Source organism: Eleutherodactylus coqui, chromosome 1 (genome assembly GCF_035609145.1).
Source record: "Eleutherodactylus coqui strain aEleCoq1 chromosome 1, aEleCoq1.hap1, whole genome shotgun sequence".
In the NCBI taxonomy this organism is placed as follows: Eukaryota; Metazoa; Chordata; class Amphibia; order Anura; family Eleutherodactylidae; genus Eleutherodactylus; species Eleutherodactylus coqui.
This window is the reverse complement of record NC_089837.1, coordinates 511,555,445-511,571,459: the sequence shown is the minus strand read 5'-3', so window position 1 is coordinate 511,571,459 and position 16,015 is coordinate 511,555,445. Positions and strand designations below refer to the sequence as shown.

At 50.0% G+C, this 16,015-nt stretch overlaps 1 protein-coding gene across 2 annotated transcripts in view; it reads left to right on the top strand.

Annotated features, from left to right (window-relative positions):
• The window catches only part of LOC136614437 (leucine-rich colipase-like protein 1), a 167,757-nt gene extending 152,310 nt beyond the window's left edge, over nucleotides 1-15,447 (top strand). For both annotated transcript variants that reach the window (XM_066594113.1, XM_066594112.1), the window contains one exon: nucleotides 14,544-15,447. In XM_066594113.1, coding sequence (XP_066450210.1) covers nucleotides 14,544-14,729 — 186 coding nt within the window. In that variant the 3' untranslated portion in view covers nucleotides 14,730-15,447. The remainder of the gene's footprint in view (nucleotides 1-14,543) is intronic.
• Nucleotides 15,448-16,015: the final 568 nt, after the last annotated feature.

Below are 16,015 nucleotides of genomic sequence, written 5' to 3'. Positions count from 1 at the left end.
GCCCTGCACGACCACGTCTCCCGCAACATTGTACGCGCCCTCACCAACGCGGTTACTGCCAAGGTCCACTTAACAACGGACACGTGGACAAGCACAGGTGGGCAGGGCCACTACATCTCCCTGACGGCACATTGGGTGAATTTAGTGGAGGCTGGGACAGAGTCAGAGCCTGGGACCGCTCACGTCCTACCCACCCCCAGAATTGCGGGCCCCAGCTCGGTGGTGGCATCTGCGGCGGTGTATGCTTCCTCCACTAAAGCACCCTCCTCCTCCAACGCAACCTCTGTCTCGCAATCAAGATGTGTCAGCAGCAGCACGTCGCCAGCAGTCGGTGTCGCGCGTCGTGGCAGCACAGCGGTGGGCAAGTGTCAGCAGGCCGTGCAGAAACTACTCAGCTTAGGAGATAAGAGGCACACGGCCCACGAACTGCTGCAGGGTCTGACAGAGCAGACCGACCGCTGGCTTGCGCCGCTGAGCCTCCAACCGGGCATGGTCGTGTGTGACAACGGCCGTAACCTGGTGGCGGCTCTGCAGCTCGGCAGCCTCACGCACGTGCCATGCCTGGCCCACGTCTTTAATTTGGTGGTTCAGCGCTTTCTGAAAAGCTACCCATGCTTGTCAGACCTGCTCGTAAAGGTGCGCCGGCTCTGCGCACATTTCCGCAAGTCCCACATGGACGCTGCCACCCTGCGGACCCTGCAACATCGGTTTAATCTGCCAGTGCACCGACTGCTGTGCAACGTGCCCACATGGTGGAACTCTACGCTCCACATGTTGGCCAGGCTCTATGAGCAGCGTAGAGCTATAGTGGAATACCAACTCCAACATGGGCGGCGCAGTGGGAGTCAGCCTCCTCAATTATATTCAGAAGAGTGGGCCTGGTTGGCAGACATCTGCCAGGTCCTTGGAAACTTTGAGCAGTCTACCCAGGTGGTGAGCGGCGATTCTGCAATTATTAGCGTCACCATTCCTCTGCTATGCATCTTGAGAAGTTCCCTGCAAAGCATTAAGGCAGACGGGAGAAGACAGTATGTCGCTGGATAGTCAGAGCACCCTCCTGTCTATATCTCAGCCCGTTCAGGAGGAGGAGGAGGAGCATGAGGAGGATGAGGAGGAGGGGGAAGAGACAGCTTGGCCCACTGCTGACGGTACCCATGCTGCTTGCCTGTCATCCTTTCAGTGTGTATGGCCTGAGGACGAGGAGGAGGAGGAGGAGGAGGATCCTGAAAGTGATCTTCCTAGTGAAGACAGCCATGTGTTGCGTACAGGTACCCTGGCACACATGGCTGACTTCATGTTAGGATGCTTTTCTCGTGACCCTCGCATTACACGCATTCTGGCCACTACGGATTACTGGGTGTACACACTGCTCGACCCACGGTATAAGGAAAACCTTTCCACTCTCATTCCCGAAGAGAAAAGGGGTTTGAGAGTGTTGCTATACCACAGGACCCTGGCGGACAAGCTGATGGTAAAATTCCCATCCGACAGCGCTAGTGGCAGAAGGCGCAGTTCCGAGGGCCAGGTAGCAGGGGAGGTGCGGAGATCGAGCAGCATGTACAGCACAGGCAGTGCAACAGTCTTTAAGGCCCTGGACAGCTTTATGGCTCCCCAGCAAGACTGTGTCACCGCTCCCCAGTCAAGGCTGAGTCGGCGGGAGCACTGTAAAAGGATGGCGAGGGAGTACGTAGCCGATCGCACGACCGTCCTCCGTGACGCCTCTGCCACCTACAACTACTGGGTGTCGAAGCTGGACACGTGGCCTGAACTCGCGCTGTATGCCCTGGAGGTGCTTGCTTGTCCTGCGGCTAGCGTCCTGTCAGAGAGGGTGTTTAGTGCGGCTGGGGGAATCATCATCGATAAGCGTACCCGTCTGTCAACCGACAGTGCCGACAGGCTAACACTCATCAAGATGAACAAAGCCTGGATTTCCCCAGACTTCTCTTCTCCACCAGCGGACAGCAGCGATACCTAAGCAATACGTAGGCTGCACCCGCGGATGGAAGCATCGTTCTCTCTCACCATCCAAAACGGGGACATTTCTGCTTCATCAATCTGTGTATAATATTCCTCCTCCTCCTCCTGCTCCTCCTCCTGAAACCTCACGTAATCACACCGAACGGGCAATTTTTCTTAGGGCCACAAGGCTCACTCATATAATTTTTCTAAACAATTTTTATACGTTTCAATGCTCTTAAAAGCGTTGAAACTTTAACTTGAACCAATTTTTCGTTAAACTGGGCTGCCTCCAGGCCTAGTTACCACTTAAGCCACATTAACCAAAGCGATTAATGGGTTTCACCTGCCATCTTGGTTGGGCATGGCCAATTTTTTCAGAGGTACATTACTACTGTTGGTACACCAATTTTTTGGGGCCCTCACCTACAGTGTAATCATAGTAATTTCTATGTTCTTCGCCTGCACTCATGGTACAGAAAGGTGTGTGGGGTTGGCCTACACTTTAGCTACATAAATGTAACTGGGGCCTTGTCTATACTGCAGCTACTGAAATGTGAAAGAGACTGTTATCTCCCTAAACTGCTGCAATGGGAATGTTACTGGGGCCTGTCTTGAGTGCTACTATTACTGAAATGGAACTAAGACTGCGCTCCCCCTATACTGCTACTAGTGATATGTTAGTGGGGCCTGTCCCTAATGCTACCGCTGAAATGTTAATAATTCTGGGCTCTGCCTATACCGCTGCTAATGGTATGTCACTGGGGTGTGGAAACAGAGGCTTCACAAAGACATGATGGCGGCGAGGCCATTTCCCACCAACGCTGTTACTGTTAAGGTGCATATATCCACGGACACGTGTAGAGGACACATAGTGCCTCCAAAACATCCCCCTCCTCCTCCAACAATGAAAACATTCTTGGCAAATACCTTTGCATTGGTCCGTCTGGTGGCAGTCCAAGAATTTCACCTTTAACGACACAACAAGAGAGCACCACCACCATCCCCCCGCCACGGCCCACTTAATCCTGGACACATTCCGAAAACCAACTACATAAAACCGCGCTACCAGGTCCGCAGTCACCACCACATTACCACCAACGAGGTTACTGTTAAGGTACATATTACCAGTCTGACTGGGGCATGCAGTGTGGGCCGAAGCCCACCTGCATTAAGCACGACATTACTACCTCAGCTGTGTTGGGCAATGCAATGGGATATTTTTATGTACCGCCGGTGGGTTCCAGGGAGCCACCCATGCTGTAGGTGCACACGGAGTTTAACCTACATCTGTCCACTTGTAAAGAACCCCAGTCTGACTGGGGCATGCAGTGTGGGCCGAAGCCCACCTGTATTAAGCACGACATTACTACCTCAGCTGTGTTGGGCACTGCAATGGGATATTTTTTTGTACCACCGGTGGGTTCCAGGGAGCCACCCATGCTGTCGGTCCACAGGGACTTCACAATAGGGAGTTGTACCTGCCTGTGTCTATGAATTAAAAAGCCTGGTCTGACTGGGGCATGCAGACACCTTGACAGAATGAATAGTGTGTGGCACATAGGTTCCCCATTGCTATGCCCACGTGTGCAGCTCCAGATGGAGGTGGCACAGGATTGGATTTCTCATTGCTTCTGTACAGCATTGTGGGCTATCGCCCCACCCCTTTTAAAGAGGGTCGCTGCCGAGCCATGCCAACCCTCTGCAGTGTGTGCCTGCTTTTCCTGTGGCAGACGCACTTATAAATAGACATGAGTGTGGCGTGGCATGAGGGCAGCTGAAGGCTGGGCAGGGACAGTTCGGTGTGCGCTGTGGACACTGTCGTGCGGGGGTGGGGGGTGGGGGTTGGGCAGCATGTAACCCAGGAGAAGTGGCAGCGGAGTGTCATGCAGGCAGTGATTGTGCTTTGTTGGAGGTAGTGTGGTGCTTAGCTAAGGTATGCATTGCTAATGAGGGCTTTTCAGAAGTAAAAGTTGTTGGGGGGTTGGGGGCCCACTCTTGCCGCTATTGTGGCTTAATAGTGGGACCTGGGAACTTGAGATGCAGCCCAACATGTAGCCCCTCGCCTTCCCTATCCGTTGCTGTGTCGTTCCCATCACTTTTTTGAATTGCCCAGATTTTCACACATGAAAACCTTAGCGAGCATCGGCGATATACAAAAATGCTCGGGTCGCCCATTGACTTCAATGGGGTTCGTTACTCGAAACGAACCCTCGAGCATCGCGATAATTTCGTCCCGAGTAACGAGCACCCGAGCATTTTGGTGCTCGCTCATCTCTAGTTGTCATATAAATTACAGGGCCTCATTCAGTCCTTCGGGTGCCATAGTTCTCAAGCGGTCTATCCATCTTGTTTCCTTCTGCAAAAGTTTATGGTCAACGTCACCTCTTTGGCCGTTGGGTCTTATTATTTCAACACCTCTGAATTTTAAGACAAGTGGGTTACCGCCATGGACCTCATGTACATGGATTGCCATGCTCGTTTTTTCATTCCGGTTAATATTGCCCACGTGAGAGAGAATTCTTCTTCTGAGCTGTTGTAAAGTCTTGCCCACGTAATTACGTGGGCATGGGCAGGTGACTAAATAGACCACCGCTGTAGAGCGGCAATCAATGAAATCTCAGATTTCATATTCCTGGCCCGTTGTTGCGCTTCGGAATGTTTTTGTTTTTTCCATATATGGACAGGTGTGGCACCGTGAACACGGGAATGATCCCTTCGGTGGATTCCAATTCAGCCAAGTGGGATTCTCCATGGTTTGTGTGAAATGACTATGCACTAATCTGTCACGTAAATTCCTACCTCTTCTGTAGGTTATTGATGGTTTTTCATAGAGACAGCCTGTGAGGTCTTGATCCTTCCTGAGTAGATGCCAATATTTGGAGTTTCTTTTTCTCACATCCCTGTTCTCTACATCAAAAGTGCCTATCAAGCGGATAGTATTTCCTTGATCCTTTTCGGGTCTATCTTTTCTGCGTTGAAGAAGCTCATTCCGTGGTATTTCAGCCAATGACTGTCTTGCTTTGTTGATAACAGTCTGTGGGTAACCTCTATTGTGGGATCTGGAGGCCATCTCATCTGCCCTTCTTTCGTATTCACCCGGGTTGGAGCAGTTCCTTTTCGTTCTAAGGAACTGGCCCTTTGGAATGCCACTCTTCAACGGCCATGGGTGGTGGCTTTCGAAGTGCAATAAGGTGTTTGTCGCCGTTGGTTTACGGACTAAGGTACTCTCCAATAGGCCCGTTGTTGTTTTAGAGATTTTAATGTAAAGTTATGGTGTTATGTGTGTATAAGATCTCCCCTCCGTTCCTCCCCGCTCTCCCCCGCAGCTCCCCGCCTGCTGCCGAATCTTTGCTCCCGTGTGGGCAGGTACTCGCTAAGGGCAATGCTCGAGAGATCACTTGCCCTTAGCGAGTATACTCGCTCATCTCTAAATATAAGCCCTTCCCTGAAATCATCCCTAGCTGGTGAAAAAAAAATAAATTATATACTCACCTCTCCGCCACTTAGGCGTGTCCCCCGGCTGGCTCCCCTGCACTGCTGTCAAGCTTTTTCAGGAGGTTGAGATTTTAAAATCCCCGCCTCCTGAAAGGGCTGTGCTGATTGGCTGTTTGCTCAGCCAATTACAGGCAGTGCTTAGCCATTCATCAATGAAGGAAATCCCTGCCACAGCTGTGACAGAAGTCCACGATATACTCCCAATGCATTCCCTGGGGCTGGCGCTGCTGCCGCCGCCCCCATTGAGGGCATTTAGCGATCGCAGTGGGTTTTTTGTGCTGCAAGGCAAGAAGTATCTTATACTGGAACTCTACATGAAGCTGTTCCTCCTTTATTCCTCCTGGAAGTGTATGAATAGATACACGGTGGGGTGCTTGTACATTCAGCAGTGATGTGCCAGGAGCTTTTACTGCAAATTACCTCAATTTTAGATGCACCCTAAAACCTTGTGTTCCATCTCTACAAGCTGAGTGCCCAAAAACTGCATTGAAAAACTGCTATAAGGGCTTATTCACACGGAGGATTTTATCATTTAAAGGGGTTGTCCCGCGCCGAAACGGGTTTTTTGTTTTTTTTAACCCCCCCCCCCCCCCCCCCCCCCCCGTTCGGCGCGAGACAACCCCGATGCAGGGGTTAAAAAAACAAACAGGAGAGCGCTTACCTGAATCCCGGCGGTCCGGCGTCTTCATACTCACCTGCTGAAGATGGCCGCCGGGATCCTCTGTCTCCGTGGACCACAGGGCTTCTGTGCGGTCCATTGCCGATTCCAGCCTCCTGATTGGCTGGAATCGGCACGTGACGAAGCGGAGCTACACGGAGCCGGCATTCTGCACGAGCGGCCCCATAGAAGACAGCAGAAGACCCGGACTGCGCAAGCGCGGCTAATTTGGCCATCGGAGGCCGAAAATTAGTCGGCACCATGGAGACGAAGACGCTAGCAACGGAGCAGGTAAGTATAAAACTTTTTATAACTTCTGTATGGCTCATAATTAATGCACAATGTACATTACAAAGTGCATTAATATGGCCATACAGAAATGTATAGACCCACTTGCTGCCGCGGGACAACCCCTTTAAGTTCTATCCCAGTTTAAAAACTGACAGAATTTGGACAAGACTTGGACCCATTAGAACAATTCAAAGGGGCGTATTATCTATCCCTATTGCAGCTGTATTTTCAACGGACAGCATACAATCCCATTGATTTGCATTGGTGGATTCAGAAGTGTAAAATCATTAATTGTAGTCAGTGGGATCATGCATTCACTGCTTTTTATACATGTTGCCAGGAGACAGTGTGTGTGTGTGGGGGGGGGGGGGGGGAGGGGGGGGGTTGCTCCTTGTTTTTTTTTTTTTTTTTACACGTCTGAAAAACGCAGTAAATACGGATGCAAAAAATATACACATGCATCAAAAACGCATGGACCCCGCGCAAACACACAGTGATAATGGGGCATTTTTCCCAGACTCTTACAGCCACTGGGTTCACTTATATGTGCAGTTTCTGACCCAGACCGATGGTGCTTATGAACAATAGTTGCGGCACGTCCGGCTCTGGTGGGATTCTCTTACAATGCTCTTGCATGGCGGGGAGTGAGTTCTGTGCTTGTTTTTTCAACACTCGTTGAATTCAATGGGAGGTTTAAATTCTACCAGTTGGGTCACCTCGCATTGTTTTTTCAGCCATGTGAAAAGCGGACTGCAGGGGGCGTGGCTAACCGGCAGCCGGAGCACACGCATTTACCTGAGCTCCAGGCAGCAGGACCGCGCCGTCGGCTTTCTAGCCCGAACACAGGCACCTACGCCGCCGATAACGGCACCGCTGACACCACCGGACCCCAAGCTTCAATTAGAGACCTTCCGCGGGTCTCTAGCTGGTGCTGCGATTTTGCGGCCTACAGGCCCGGCTGAAGCCTGGGACTAAATTAATACTCGCGGCCGACCGGAAGTGAAGGCCGGCCGCGGAAGAAGGAGAAAAAAACGCAGCGGGAAAGCGGTGAGAGTGGAGGAGCAGCTGCTGGAGGCCTGGACTGCGCTGGGGAACGGGCAGAGGAGGCAGCGGCAGGCCTGCATCAGTGAGTAGGCCCACAGCACCCCTTGACATCAGAGCAGGAGGGAGCTCCTGCAGAAGCAGAACACGTCCTCCCCCCCCCACCCCCCCCATCCACCTCACCTCACGGAGCTGTCGGCCGGAGGAACGGGGACACAGAGACGTGGTCAGCAGCCATTGCTCACTCCCTCCCCCCTTGCAACCACCAACACCCCGAAGGGCCAAAAGCATTAATGTGGGGGACAGAGCAAGGGACAGGAAGATCGCCACACTGAGCCGCCGAACCCCACGCAGAAGTCCCTGGCAGGATCAACTGCACAAAGTGGGACTGAAACCCCACTGGCAGGCAGCCCACAGCCTACACACCTGCAGGGTAACAGCATCAAAGTTACTAACAGAGGGCAACGGGACGGCACCAGAGAGTGGACACCTGAGCGGACAACCGCCATATTCCCCCCCCCCCTGGGAGAATCTCTGCCGGACTTGCATTGAAACGTGAACGTTGCCTCCCACTTGCCCCTCCCGAACAGCGGACGCCGCAGACACAGAGAGGTGTTCCTCCCTAAGCATCGAGGGTGCAGTCGAGTAGAACGCCCCGAACCGGACAAGATGGGCAGTTAATGTTCGCCATGTAAAGAAAGACCCCCAGGGACCCATGTAACCACTTCAAACCGAGCTGGTCGGACCGCCGCGCAAACGAATAATACAGTATTCTAATCTGAGGTCGCGCTATGGTGAAAATTGGGAGAGATAAAAGTAGGGAGCACGCGGAGGCGCCCAGGGTTGACAAAAGCCAAGCAAAGATGGATAAATTCCTTAAGAAAAAGCACAGCTCTCCGGCGGCACGGCGACAGAGAGCTCCACAAGAAGGCGCTACTGGCCAACACAGAGAGGACTCAGACATAGAAAGCACCTCTATTACTCCGGACCACAATGAGGACATGGACAGGGAACCGATCTCACGATCTTTCCTTAAAGAAATCCTGAGTCAGACAATCTCTCCGGTAATGAAAGAGTTGGCGGACATAAAATCTGAGGTGAAACAAATTGGCCACAGGGTGGAGGACTTGGAGAATGCACAACAAGAACTGATGCAACATAACACAGCCCTCCAAGACGCCCTAACAGAACAGCAAGACCAATTGAACCATGCGATGCTCCTTATTGAGGACCAGGAGAACAGGAGCCGCAGGAAAAATATCCGTTTTAGGGGTCTGCCAGAATCAATAGCCACAGAAGCACTAAACTCGACTGCTATGCAAATATTTCAGTCCCTGCTAGGCGAAGATAGAACTGGTAAAATCGTGATTGAGCGGATACATAGAGCTCTGAGACTCAAACCAATGGCTACTGAACCAAGGGACGTCGTCTGCGGCCTCCTGAGCTTCGTGGACACCTCAGCAATACTGCATAAGGCCAGAGAAACAAGTGAGATCTTCTTTGAAGACCATAAAATCCTTATTTTTCAGGATATCGCCCCCAGCACCCTGGCTAAAAGACGCTTACTTAAACCCCTGACGGAAGCCCTACGCATTAAAAAACTCCCGATCAGATGGCTTTTCCCGTTTGGTCTTGCGACCTTTAAAGATGGACAGCAGATTACCATCAGATCACCAAGCGACCTCGAGAAGGCGTGGGAAAAGCTTGGAATAACACCTATTGCAATTCCATCCTGGCTGCCATTCCAACCTAAAGCACGTTTGCCCCAATTGAAGGCTTCCGAGCAATGGACGATTAACAAGCCTCCGAAAACTCCTAGGCAAAAGAAAAAACAGCAGGCGGAGGCCTGAGGACGGCCCACCTTCCTTTCTTCAAATGACTCGGAACGATATCTCTTTCGTTCTCTCCCCCCCTCCCTCCCTTCTTTTCTCTTCCACCAGCTAAACAAGATAACAGACAGATCTATCGAGGAGGTCGGAGGGGCCGGGATGCAGGAGTGAAGGAGGAGGCAACTAACCGGTTCACGGTGAATATGCGGGGGTCTGGGCGTGGGACGGGCGCTGGGGATGGGGGCTGCGCTGGGGGGGTGGGGGGAGGGGACTCCCCCCCCCTCTGCTCCCTCCTGCTCTCCCCTTACATATTGCTAGTCAGCTGATTAGACACCGCTGCCTGGTTCTGCCGGCACCCTGCGCGTCCGTTGCATGGCCTAGACCTACACAGTTTGTTTAATGTTTAATGTGATGTAAATGCACACTGTATTTTTTCTTCCAAAGTGTGCGGATCTGTGTCCAGTCTATAATGTTTGCTAGTTTCATAACTTAACAAAACTTACGGTTTGAAAATGTTTAAAAAAAGGAAAAAAAAATTTTGATCAATTTAGGTTTATGTGGTTACCGGGGGTCGCACCAAACCGACAAGGTGCGTGTCCACCCACCCCCCAAGTACGCGAGGGCTAGGAGATGCCATGGGGCTAACGCCCCTCCCTTGACCCTGAGTGAGGAACAGGTTCAGGGTCCCTTTGGGAATGGCCCTCCCCCCACCTCGTGCCTAACAAATTTCCTCTTTTTCCCACTTCACGTGGAGTATGTTTTTACCCCCAGTTGGAACAGCAAGATGGTTAGCAAAATCTTAGATGTGAAAAAGACAGACCCCCTACAGAAAATAGTTCCCCTATGGTCGAATAATGGCGGAAGTTAAAATTGTCTCATTTAATGTCAGAGGCTGGAACAATCCCCAGAAGAGAGCACAAACATTTATCCTTACCAAAAAACATAGCCCGGACGTGATGTTCCTACAGGAAACTCACTTCCGTCACAATCGCATACCCAAACTCCCAACCCATAACTATAATCAATGGTTCCACAGCACGCATTCCTCAGCCTCAAGGGGGGTCTCCGTCGCGATCAGCAAAAATATCCCTTTTATTCTCACCAAGTCTGAATCAGACCCGGCCGGCAGATTCATATTCCTGAAAGGCACAGTGGCACACAGAGTGATCTCTCTCGCTAACCTATACGCCCCAAACAAAAATCAGGCCCAGTGGCTAATACGCACTATTTCTAAATTCAAAGAATTTGCCGAAGGCTTGGAAATAGTTGGAGGTGACTTTAACATAGCATTAGACCATACGATAGACACCACCTCGGGCGCTACACAGACACCCAAGACGCTGACCCGCAGACTGAGAAGCCTACTAGCTGAATCAAATCTGCGCGACGCGTGGAGGCTGAGGAACCCCGGGCTCAGGGAATATACCTACTTCTCTCACATACATGCAACCTACCACAGAATTGACTACTTGTTGGTCTCAGGCAGATTTTTGCACGCGATTACCTCAGCGGATATTGGCCCCATCACCATATCAGATCATGCCCCTATCTTTCTCTCTCTGATTGTGGATAGTCTCCCGAGGAGAGAATGGAATTGGTGCCTCAATTGCACACTGATCAGTGGAGGGGACAATGTTACGAGTATCTCAGAGAAACTGGAGGAATTCTTCCGGATTAATGACTCCCCGGAGGTACCGGTTCCCTTCATCTGGGAGGCACATAAAGCTTACATTAGGGGGGAGCTGATATCCCTGGGCACCAGAGTCAAGCGGCGGAGGGAGGAGGAGGTCAATACCCTACTCACCCAAATCTCAGATAAGGAGGCACAGCATAAAGAAGGTCCCAATAACGACACACTAAAAGAGCTTAAAGACCTGAGGGACAAGTTGAAAAACACCTTAAACGTCAAAGCAGCTAAAACTTTATTTACCTCCAAATATAAGATATATATACATGGCGACAGAGGTTCTAAAACGATGACAAGATTAACCCAAAAACAACGAGAGAAACACTTTGTTTCCCAGGTCAAGACAACGACGGGAGCCACAGTAACATCTACAGAAGAGGTGGCTGCGGAATTTGAAAAATTCTACACCACCTTATATAATCTAGAGAGGGACACCGGGGCCCAACAGGACACCGTGCACAACTTCCTAAATAATTTAAAATTACCTGGACTGACTGAGGAAGAGGCCTCCTCGCTCTTAGACCCAGCGACGGAGAATGAAGTAGCCGAAGTCCTAACCTCCATCCCGAACGGGAAAAGCCCGGGCCCGGATGGGCTCCCCATTGCTTACTACAAAAAGTTTGCCAACATACTTGTCCCACAACTGACCAAACTCTGCAATTCCCTTCTCTCAGGCTCAGTACTACCCAAGCAAGCCCAAGAGGCTTACATATTGCTTATCCCCAAAGAGGGCAAGGACCCAGAATCCTGTGGAAATCACCGCCCCATCTCCCTACTGAATGTAGATATTAAACTTTGGGCGAAATTGCTCGCCCATAGGATGGCCCCCCTACTGACTAAATTGATAAGCCCAGACCAGGTAGGTTTTGTGCCAGGTAGGGAGGGGAAATTTAACACAACCCGAATAATTCAGGCTATCCACTACGCGAAACACAATAAACGCCCACTGATCCTAATCTCCACAGATGCTGAGAAGGCCTTCGACAGGGTAAGCTGGAATTTCATCAACAGCACCCTGTCTAGATTTGGATTCCCCCTGCCGTTCATAAAAGCTATTTTCACCCTCTACTCTGAGCCGACGGCGAGAGTCCAGGTCAATGGCACGTTATCCAAACCCTTTCCCATCAAGATCGGCACTAGGCAAGGCTGCCCATTATCGCCCACTCTCTTCATCATAGTGATGGAGACGTTACTCCAAGATATCAGACAGAACCCAGATATTGAGGGCCTCCAAATAGGAGAGGCCACCCACACCACCGCAGCCTACGCTGATGATCTCCTGGTGATGGCCACCAATCCCAGGAGGGCCCTGCCAGCGCTTGTAGAGACGTTTGAACATTTTGGTAGGTTGTCCAATTTAAAAATCAATTATGACAAGTCGGAGATACTAAATACAACGGCCCCTCCCCGCACAGTTAGCAACCTGAGGGAACAGTTTGCGTTCAAATGGCCCACATCAAAAATTAAATACCTAGGCATCACCCTGACGGCGAACCCCTCCCTCCTATATGACACAAACTACACCCCGTTGATTAAAAAAGTGAAGAACCAGCTCGACCAACTAAAAATACCACTTATTTCCTGGCTAGGTAGGAAAAACCTTATTTCTACATATATCCTCCCGCCCATTATTTATATATTGCACTCGGTGCCAATCGACCTACGCGCTACCTTCTTCTCACAAATGCACAAATTGTTCCGTGACTATATCTCGGGAGGGCATAATCCGAGACTGGCCTTTTCATTCCTGAGCCAAAAGCGCCCCCAAGGAGGTACGGGACTCCCAGACCTCCAGCTATACCACAAGGCGATTCACATCGCCAGATGGATCCTCTTAATAGATAACACAATTGCCTCCCCAACACTTTGTATGGAAAGGACAATACTTGGGAAGGATAACCAAGGTCTGCTCTGGGTTAATGGTCTCACACAAGATAAACATGTGCACCTTAACCCTATCACAAAATGCACCATCAAGATACTGAAACATGCACGGATGGGAATGACAAGTGCAAAGTCCCCCCCCCCCCCCCCCCCCCATGACACCAGCTTCCATAATACCCTCTATCCTAGCCAATAAACCACGGGGAAGTGAAGGAATATGGGATAAACTCCAATCCACCACAATTTACGATATTCTTAAGGGCCCCACTTTGACAGACCCGATGCAGCTAGACAGCTGGCTCCCACAACCGCCGCGCAACTTCTTGGAAAGGGCTACTCTATATCGCTCACTGAGACAGTTCCAAGCCACCCACCTTGAGAACTCGAGGGACCCGACATGGTTTGAGACATATACTTCCCTACCCTCTCGACCAAAAAAGTTGGTTACACATCTTTATAAAGGACTTCTGTTGCAAAAAGCCTCAGAAAGGCCCTGGTTTTTGAGGGAATGGGAAAGAGAACTGGGACTTACTCTCAGTCGAGAAAATACCCTAAAAGTCCTGAGGAATTCCCACGGGTTCTCAAAATGCGTTCGCACACAGGAAAACTCTTACAAGCTGTTGACCAGGTGGTATAGAACCCCGGTCACAACTTCCAAAACGAACCCGACATCTACAGACGTCTGCTGGAGATGTGAGGAAGAAAAAGGGACAGCCCTCCATATCTGGTGGGAATGTTCAAAAATTAAGCCCTACTGGCGGTCAGTCACCAACATTATCAACAAAATATGCCATAACTCTTACTCCTTTAGACCGGAGGAGATACTTATCTGGCTCCCCACAAACCATTTCAAACCCTCAAAAAAAAGTTTGCCTACAATCCTTTTAATGGCAGCTAAACTCCTGATACCCCTCTTCTGGAAAGAGAAGGAGATTCCACAAATCCGCCAGTGGTTAGACAGGATAGCGCAAATCTTTCGGTTTGAGGAGATCCTGGCGTGGGAGGCCAACACCAGGGACGACTTCACGGCCCTTTGGACCCCATGGATTTGCTTTCAGGACAATCCAGATTTCGCCGCAACCTAAAATAAAGGATCTGCCTATGTTCACATCACAATATAAAGACAACATCTTGCTGTTTGTTCTCCCAAATTGTTTTCCCTAATTGTTTTTCCTAAATCTACCCCACCTGATCATACCCGGTTCCCCTAGGGGTGTTTCTTGTTACACTTCGCACCCTCACCCCCCCCCCCCCCCCGCCTATACCCCTGATTGTCCTCCCCGTTACCTGGCCGGAAGTATGCTATAAATGACAGAAGCGTTATATTTATTCTGATGTCTGTAACTGAATGGTTATTCTCAAACTGGCCCTGCGTGGCTAATATGCATGTCCTTATATCCGGCATTGTTATACCATTATTTCAATAAAAAGAAATTGTTTAAAAAAAAAACAAAAAAAAAACGGATTGCAATCAGATGACACTTGTGCGTTAAATACACAAAAACTGATGTAAAACGCCCCACAGTGACATCAGTATTCACAGAATAACATCACACTGGATGTGTAGCATCAGACATGAGGTTCTCAGTAATGAGACCCCCGACCTCACGCTGCGTCTCCCACCGCTGATCTTACATGTTAGTGGCAGATGGCTAGGAGTCATGAGTCTCTTCATTAACCCTATCATCTCTCCTTTCAGCCATTTGGTGAGCTCTATAAGTACTGCCCGTGTGAGAGTGGACTTGTATGTGAAATGGATACATCTAGAGCCACAGCCTCCCTACTCAAGGACCTAGGAAAAATGTTGGCCGAGGACATGATCAAATTTTTCTTCTATAACCCGAACAGAAGAATCTGCAAGAAGCCAAACACAGCAAATAACTGAATCTAAGATGAGAAAGTATCCGCCGGTATCTACACGGATCTACAAGTGGTTGTCAGTCTTAGGGCTTATTCACACAAGCGTATATCGGCCAGCGTTATCAGAGCTGGCTGATATATGCCACCATCTGATACATTGGATTCCAAGGCATCAGATCACACAGACGTATTCCCGTGACATAAAAGCTATCTTCCTGCCCAGACAACGTCTGCCGCCATTAACTCCTATTGGAGTCATTGACAGCAGTCGGAGAAGGGAGGTGGGAGGGAGTTAAGCAGCGGGACTGCTAAACTCCCCCCCCCCTCTCCTGTCTGCCCCTTGCCACTGTTTGCAATGGAAGGGGGCGGGGCAGTGGTGGATCTACGCTCCACCCCACCCCGCACCCTCTCATTGCTGGCTGCGGACAAGAGGCGGGGAGGGGAAACTTAGCTTGGCAAACAGCCGAAGGTGAGGAGAGAGGAGGTGAGCCGGCAAGGGGGAGGGAAGGGGGAGACAGCTTAGCAGAGCTAAACTGTCTCCCCTACTGACGGCATATACACCGAGCCTGTGCATCAGATGGAAACATAAATCAGCCGGACGTGAAAATGGCAGCCAATATACACTCATGTGAATAAGCCCTTAAGGAAATTAAGTTTGTGCAACTTCCTACTAAGTTCTGTGTTTCCTCTCTGCTTTCAAGAACTCTGCTTGCTGTAAGTAAATAAAAACATTGATATTCAGAGTCTTCTTTCACACCAGCATTTTATCGCAACTATTTAGCCCCGATAAAATGTCAGCTGAAAATTTCTACCATGTAAAGCATTGGATTCCAATACATTCATTCACATGGGTGATTTATAGGCACGTGAAAAATATTGCGCCATAAAACCATCAAATCGACAACTCTTTTCGGTCGACAATTTTTCTTGCGGCATTAAAAGAAAGGTCTTGACCTATCTTTTGACAAAAAACGCTGCAGGCTCCCATATATTCCTATGGGAGCTGAAAAAAAAGGGAAGGGGGAGGGTTACCTGCATCTGCTGCTTGGAAATGAAAACAGCTGGCTCTAAGCTATTTCAGCTAGTAGTCGTCATTTTGCCCATCTACAAAATTCTGCACGGCAGCGTATTTTTTACGCAATACGCCCATGTGGCTGGATGAGAAAAGGCTAATTAATTTTGGAATTAGATTTTCACTCGCGTGTGGCCAACATGAAGATACACACGCTCGTGTCACCTTGTCTGTCTCACACAGCAGCAGTTTGTCATAATGTATCAGCCAGGAGTCTAGAACAGGAGTAAGGGCTCATG